At 35.3% G+C, this 8,254-nt stretch overlaps 1 protein-coding gene across 1 annotated transcript; it reads right to left on the bottom strand.

The window, feature by feature from the left end:
* Nucleotides 1-5,924: 5,924 nt before the first annotated feature.
* LOC132298862 (cytokinin riboside 5'-monophosphate phosphoribohydrolase LOG5) lies at nucleotides 5,925-7,871 on the bottom strand. The gene is given in 7 exon segments (XM_059795193.1): nucleotides 5,925-6,305; nucleotides 6,651-6,794; nucleotides 6,943-7,013; nucleotides 7,117-7,216; nucleotides 7,380-7,499; nucleotides 7,501-7,608; nucleotides 7,725-7,871. Coding segments are annotated over 7 exon segments (783 nt in total). The 5' UTR covers nucleotides 7,842-7,871; the 3' UTR covers nucleotides 5,925-6,182.
* Nucleotides 7,872-8,254: the final 383 nt, after the last annotated feature.

Here is an 8,254-nt window from a genome sequence, read left to right as displayed (position 1 = left end):
CCCACGACATGGAGCTTAGCATGGAAAATCATGGTATTAGGAAAGATGTTCCAGATATACCCGATAACCTTCAAGAAGATGAGGGAAGTGAGTCCGAAGAAGAAGACAATATATTTTTTAACTCGATGACAAAGTAGCATCATCTTTCATTATAAGCATCAACTCGAGAGACTTGCATCAAGAAACGCACCATGCTACAACAATGACTTTAACCGAAAGTGCTAAATCACAGGGGGCATTAAGTCAAGGAAACCAAGAAAAAAATCCTCAAAGTGATGATGAGATAGTGCATAGCCTTCAACATAGGTTTGGATTGCCGTCTGATTCTTGCAAAGTTGAAGAATAATAAAAATTGAAGTGCTCCCAGATACAAGCCTAAATTATCGATGACACTCCTTGACACGAGTTTAAACTGTCTCCCAAAAAAAAAAAAAAAAAATGACACTCGTTGACACGAGTTTAAACTGTCTCCCAAAAAAAAAAATGACACTCCTTGACACGAGTTTAAATTGTCTATCTGAAAAAAAAAAAAAATCAAGAATTCCTTGATACGAGTTTAAACTGTCTACCTGGACAAACAAAAAAAAAAAATTCAAGAACTCTTTGATACGAGTATAAACTGTCTGGAAGAAGAAAAAAATTGAACTGCGTGATGACTTGATCCCTGTTCAGGGCACGTAACGTAGGCATCTTGGAGGCCTGTTCCAAGTTCAGTCCACCATATAAAAATTAAAAAAAAAAAAAAAAAAAACTCCTCAAAGTTGCAAAATGGCAAAGTCACTCATCATATGATATCAAAAAGTGCTCGTCACACCTGTCAACTTGGCACGCCACCAAAGTATAGCTGCAAGGAAGTAATTTGGCTTGCCGCCAAAGTGTAATTACAAAGAAGAATTTTGGTCTGTCGTCATAGTTGTAGTTATAAAAGAAATTTTGATCCGGCAAAGTGTAGCTAGGAAGAAATAAATTGGTTCATTGCTAGACTGTAGCTGCCTCGAAAATTTTTGCTCATCGCCGAGGTATTGTTGAAAGAGAAATTTTGTTTGCCGCCAAGGCGTCGCTAAATAATCTGGTTCATCACCAAGGTGTTGTTGCAACAAAATTTTGACTCACCACTGAAGTGTCGTTGAAATAAAAAGTTTTGCTCGCCGTCGAGGTGTTGCTAAAAGAAAATTTTGGCTTTCCGTCAAGGTATTGCTAAAATATATTTGCTCACCGCCGATGTATTGTTGAAAGAGAAATTTGGTTTTCCGTTAAGGTGTCGTTCTGCTCGCCGCCGACGTATTGCTGAAAGAGAAATTTGGCTTTCCGTTGAGGTGTCATTGAAGAAAAATTTTGCTTGCCGTCGAGGTATTGCTGAAAAAGAAGTTGGCTTTCTGCTGAAACGTTGAAGAAAAAATTTAGCTTGCCGATAGAACTATGAAGAATATTAGTGGCTGGGCACCAACATTCAAGGAATGCTTTGAATACATCTTTATGGTGATCATATGAAAATAGGGAGGCAAATAGAGCACCATATAGTTGTTTTGATAGAAAGTCATGGAAACGTGCCAAGACATCTTCTAACCACTTCCAATATAGTTCTGTGTGTGGCAATTCAGCAGAAAGTATACAGAGAATACTCCATGATGAGACAATTGATTCTTCGTTAATCTGATCAAGACCAAAGTTGGTGAGGTCGCCTGTAGCCTTGCGTGTCCAATGAGAAGAACAATGTTCATTATCAAGATCAGACATATGAATGGCATTGCGACTGAGAAGTGAGTCGGATACGTTTAATGTGGTTCCTTGGTTTCTTCGACTATTTTTGCTCTCTAAGATAGTCATCTTTTGCTTCATAAAACACTTGAATACCACCATGATGGAACAACAAACAAATTTGAAGCTCGATCGGTGTTGTCTAAAAGGACGATTTCAATTTCTGCTACAACTGGCAAAATCAAGTTGTTATACGCAATCAAGCCCTTCAAAAAATAAATAAAGGAAGGGAAAAAAAAAATCGTGAAAAAAAAGAAAGGAAAAAGAGGGAAAAAAAAAAAAAAAAAAAAAAGAGAGGAAAAAAAAAAACACAAGGAAAGAAAAAAGAAAAAAAAAATCCGTGAAAAAAAAAAGAGGAAAAAAAAAAAGGAAAGCAATAAAATATCTCCTATTTGTACTGGGATTTGTATAATTCAGTTCCAAAAAAAAAAAAAAAGAAAAAAAAAAAGGAAAGTAAAATTCTAATCCAAAGTTGAATAGAAAAGGGAAAAAGGAAATCTTATAATCCAAAGTTGGATAGGAAAGCTTTTTACAGTTCAAAGACCAAGTTGGATACTTCAAGTCCCACTTGAAAAAGGAGACAAGTTCTGTCAAACATGGGACTCGAAGTGGGGGCAATTTGTAGACACGAAAATTTTAATGGACTTTTATTTTGACAAATTGATCCATTAAATATAGGTCAATGTTTAATTAAGTTATTTAATTGGCCCAAGTTTGGTCTACTTAAATTATTTAATTAGCCCATCCCAGATGATTAATGGAAAGATAATTATTCCTAAAAATATATATTTGGAATAATTATTTTTAAGGATAATTATCATAATATAACCGGCCCAGTTATGATTTTTTCCTTATCAGGAGAAGACACGTGTCATCATCCTATTAATCCAGGAAGCTTATAAATAGAGGCCTGGATGAAGGAGGAATGGGACACAAATTCAGAGTCCAGAAATCTAAAGACTCAGAAATCCAGAAGGGACACAAATTCAGAGTCGAAAAATCCAGAGACTCAGAAATCCAGAAGGTCCAGAAATTGAGGGAATCAGAAATCTAGAGGGCAAACCTGAAGGCGAAGAACACCAAGCACATCCAAAGTTGTGCCATTCTTCACCAAATTCAACAAATCCTCTCTGAAGATGAAGAACAACAAGCACATCAAATCGTATCATTCTTCATCCAAATTCCACGATGATCAACAGCAAGCACAGCCAAAAACGTGCCGTTCTTTATCCAAATTTCACGGTGATTCAAGATTAAGCTCGTGCAGCCCTTGGATCCAACCAACCAAAAAGGAGATCGAATCAGAGGACCTTATTTTTTGGAATATTATTACAGAGGATTGTACTCCATCTTTATAAATTAATAAAATATTCTATTGCTCCCAATTTTGTTCTTATTTGCGGTTTACAAAGTTTGTGTGTACACCACTAAAATTTTAGTGTCTACAGAGGGCAGCCGTTTTACTGGCTAGGAGATTTCATTTTCAGAGGATATGTTTTGAAACGGATTCGTCTACGATTTTTGAGGCTGTGTTGGTAGCTCGGGTTTGTCCGGTTGAAATTTCTTCAATTATCTTTGATATCCAAAACGCTTTGAGATGTTTCCCGGAGGCAAAGATAGCTCATGTTATTGGGAAAGCAAATGGCCTTGCTCATGAAGCAAGGCTTTCAAAACCTTTTTTGTAGGAGGATCAAATTATAACTAGCATCCCAGGGAGGTTGCTTTTGAAAGCTAGGCAGGACTGCTTGGCTGGTTCTTTGTAATTGGGGTGCTGTGTTTGTTGTTGTTTGCTTAGAAAAAAAGAAATGTTGCATATGGAGCGTGAAATTGGTATCTTAAAATTTGAATTGAAAAAAAAAAAAAAAAAAAAAAAAAAAAAATTGAAATTTGAGGTAATCTTTTTCTCAATAATTCTAAAGCACCATCTGGTTATGGTATTAATTACCTCTTGGCATAGAACTTGGCAACGCAGTAAAACACTAGGATAGGAAAATAATACAAATGTCAAAATATGGAAAAAATTTAAAGAATATTGTGACATAGTGAAACACTTAAAAAATTGTAAGAATCTACCCTTATGCTCTACTAATAAAGAGTTCTTATTAGATTTTATTTATTTGAATTGCAACGACAACAACGGATGGAAAGATTCCATGGAACTGTTTTATTCTCGTTCTTTTTTCTTTTTGTCCTATGAGAAATTTTTAGGATGTGAGGATGAGGGGTTTTGGGCCTGAAAGAGTTGACATTGAGGATTTGAGGGCCATCTAGATAGAGATGGAATCTGCATCTTTCTTTTCATGTTCCTCAAATCTATATCTTGGTATCCATCAATTAAGCACTAGGCCATAGTTACTTGTAGCAAACTAAGGCTGGACCACGTCCAAAAGTTTCTAAGTAAACCAAAACTTGTCACTTTACGCACTTTAATTTTGATTTGAGCAAGTACCATTATCCGGTGTTCTTCAAAATTAGGAGAAGGAATATGGAGGAGAGAAAAAGGACGGAAAGGGTAAAAAGAGAACAATCTCCCTTGTCTGATCAATGTAGTGGTAAAAGGGTCAATGGAAGCGCGAAAAAAAAAAAAAAAAAGGGGGATCAATGTAGTTGTAAAAGAGAACAATCTCCCTTTTCGAAATTATCTGTTGCTTCGATTTTCTGACCAAAAAAAAAAGGATCAATGGAAGGAAAGAGAAGAGAATAAACCTGTCCATTTTTTTCATTATGTTTCAAAAGCTCTTAATTAGTGGTGGATTTATATTATCAATCAGTTAATAATAATAATAATAATAATAATAGTAATAATGTAATACTTTTATCAAAGGAATTTTTTATATTAATGTTTCGTCGTTTATTTGGACGTAAAATATTCTTTTTAATTTTTTTTGTGTTTGGTTGTTGAAAAATATTTACGAAGAAAAAAAATATTAAAATTTAACAAAAATAATTTACCTATCAATTTTCGACAAGTCATTTTATATGTCCCACCCAATAGACTTGACATCAACCCTGAAGTAAACCTTTATTAAATACCGACAGAGTAAAAATAAAAAAATATTTTACTTTTTTAAAAAAACATTTTTTAAAAAAAATATTTTACATTCAAACAAATGAAACATTAAAAAGAACTTTAAACATGTTTTGTTCCACTTGCCTTCAAATTAAATCACACACGGGCTTTCAACATTCACTTATTATCTATTAATATAAAAATTACGAGAATTTAGGACTTGGTTTAATTTTTAAAACCCATTAATTTTTAAAACCCATTTTCAAAAACTCAGATATACAAACATTATAGTGTGTATGTACAAACATTATAGTGTTTATGTAGAGAGAGAGAGAGAGAGAGAGAGAGAGAGAGGGGGGGGGGGGGACTAGGCGGGTGCGGCCAATTCACTAAAGCTGCTTTTGGTGGTTCGTTAGGTCCGCCATGATTGGTCACTTCATTTTCGCTTTCGGGGCCATCATTTCAGTCTCTCTTTCTCCCTCTCTCCCTCCAGGGGTGAAAAAAAGTCAAAACAAACAGCCCCCAGCAACAGTAAAAAAACACCCATCCCAGTAAATGAGCCCTAGTACAGTCTAACTTCTACCCAGCAAGTCCAAAGTTCATAACCAAACTTGACCTCTACAGGTTATATAGCCAATAGCCACCCAATTCTCTTTTCTCTCTCTCTCACACATATATATTCAGAAGGAAAGGAAAGGAAAGGAAAGAGGAGTTAAAAGTGCATTTGACCCACATCTAACTATTTCAAGGGCCAGATGTGATGCAAACACATGAACCATCATACACCATAACATTACCTTAAGACAATAGTAAGCCAGTCCAGTCCAGTCCAGGCAGACACAAGGCATGCTCATTGCTCTACGAGCATTATATACATCACATAGATCAGATCAGAACAGAGAACAGAGAACAGATCACAGAACAAAGCTGCCCCAAACTTTTTGTTCTTTACCCTTTGTTCTCTTTCTATTTATCATCACAAATCACACATACAATAAGATATATATATATATATATATATGCACCATATATATATACACACACACACACAAATACCATAATTAAGCAATTAGCATATATAGATATATTCCGAAGTCTCAGATATACATGCAGATTAAAGCACTTTTTGCAGTTACAAAATACATACACATATATATATATATAACCAAAACACATTTCATTTCATGTTTGTTCTTTCTTTCTGTCCTGGCCTTTCATGTCTACCATACCATTCTAGTGTTTCTGGTCAGTGTATGGCCAGGACCATCACAATGCATACTACCCAAAAATCACAAACATATATATATATATATAGAGAGAGAGAGAGAGAGAGAGAGGATCAGCCCAAAAACACTTTTTCTTGTCTTTTTTTCATATATATATATATATATATGTTTGTCTTTGTCTCTGGTCTTTACAGAGCAATCTCTGCAGTCTGTTGCAAAGCATTGAAGCCCACCACCTGTTGCTGTGGTTGTTGTTGCTCAACCTCCCACTTTACCTTTGCAATCACTCCTTCACGCACAGGCACGTACTCCTATTAATCAAAGTATATACAAATGAACATCATATGTGTGTGTGTATATATATATATGTATGTATGTATGTATATACAAACAAACAAACAAACAAACACTCACAAATCAATAAAGAAAAATGATGAAGACACTGGTATGTATGGTAATCTGTGAAGATTCTTTCTTCTTACAAAAAAAGTCAAATGTACAAATTGTTGAAATAAATTAACTTGAATTTTTGAAAAAAAGAAAGGGAAATGAAATTGAAAATCTAGAAACACCCACATCAAATTTTTGAAATTTAAATTTCACATTTAATTTCCCCCTAGAAATGAAAAGAAAATTGAAAATGAAGAAACACCCACCTCAAGTTTTTGAACAAGTTCTTTGGCGTTTGGGGCAGAGACGAAGATGTGACGCTGAGAGGGCTTGATGAACCCATCATCTACAGCTTTATCAATGAAAGTGAGAAGGTTGTTGTAGTAACCATCAACATTAAGCAAACCCACCTGCCAAATTTCAGAAAAAAACGCATTATATCACTAATAGTACTTTTATAAATGGGTATGATTGATTTGAGTCTCCATCTTTATATCAGTATGTGTGTGTGTGAGTGTGTGTATATTTATATATATGTGTGTGTGTGTGTGTGCTTACAGGCTTGTCATGAATACCCAGTTGAGCCCAAGCAATGACTTCCAATAACTCCTCCAGAGTTCCATACCCACCTGTGCAATTATCAAGTAGAGAGAGAAACAGAAGTCCATTGAGCTAGCTAAGACCTTAATCTGAAGTGTGTGTGTGTGTGTGTGAATATACAGGGGATGGGACCTGGTAAGGCAATGAAACAATCGGAGTGGCGAGCCATCTCAGCTTTCCTCTGGTGCATGTCAGCTACTGGTTTTACCTCACCAACAGTTTCCCCAGTAATCTGTGACTCCATAAAAAGCACAAAATTAACCACCCACACACACACACACCCACCCCATTTTTGAAGCCGAAGAACACCAAGTCCACACACTATGGCACTATAAATACAAAACCCCAAAATATATATGAAGAAAGCGAAAGTAACCCAAGAGAGATTTGTGCACCTCCTTAGACATCAGAGTTCTGGGTATGATCCTGTGGACCAAAAAAAATCAAATTTAAATTTCAACATTACATATATATATATATATATATATACACACACACACACACACACACACACACATATATATACCCAAGAACATGTCCTCCACCATGATGAACAGCTTGAGAAACCAAACCCATTAGCCCAATACTCCCTCCTCCATACACAAGATCCAGCCTTCTTGACACCTTTGCACAGAGAAACACGCACAACTCTTAAAACTCATGTAAATAAAAGATTGAAATTCAAAAAAATGTAGATACATACACATATACATACATATATATATATATATAATGTATACCAGCTCTTGGCCTAACTCAATGGCCGCATCTTTGTAGCAATTTCTCTTGCCAAAACTGCTGCCACAGAACACACACACCCTCTTGAACCTTGAATCTTTTACCACTGCTTTCTCCATTTCCTTACTCAGCTTTTACAGACAGACACAACTTGGAGGCCAAGTTTTGCTTAACCTATCTCACACAGTACACACTAGTATATATAATGGAATATAAATTATTAAATAAATATATATAGTACAGTAGTATTATACATTAATAAAAAATCCTACCACCAGTAGCAGTAGAGTATAGTAGTACATAAAATTCATTCTATGTGGGCTAAAGACAAAAAGGAAGGATAGAATTTTATTCTTTATTCTTGTAATAAATAAATGGCCTAGTGGGAGTCGTGCTGTCTAACCCTGAGATGACACGTGTCATGATAGGCTGCCAAAATCATGGAGGTTCCGTGTGTCTGTTTTGGTAATCAAAGCAGCTAGCTGGGACATATTTGTGTAGATATACGCTATTAAATCAACTAATTTAATGG

Source organism: Cornus florida, unplaced genomic scaffold (assembly GCF_030987335.1).
Source record: "Cornus florida cultivar Cherokee Brave unplaced genomic scaffold, ASM3098733v1 CherokeeBrave_3.0.0_Hap2_Chr03, whole genome shotgun sequence".
In the NCBI taxonomy this organism is placed as follows: Eukaryota; Viridiplantae; Streptophyta; class Magnoliopsida; order Cornales; family Cornaceae; genus Cornus; species Cornus florida.
This window is presented reverse-complemented; position numbering and strand designations above follow the sequence as displayed.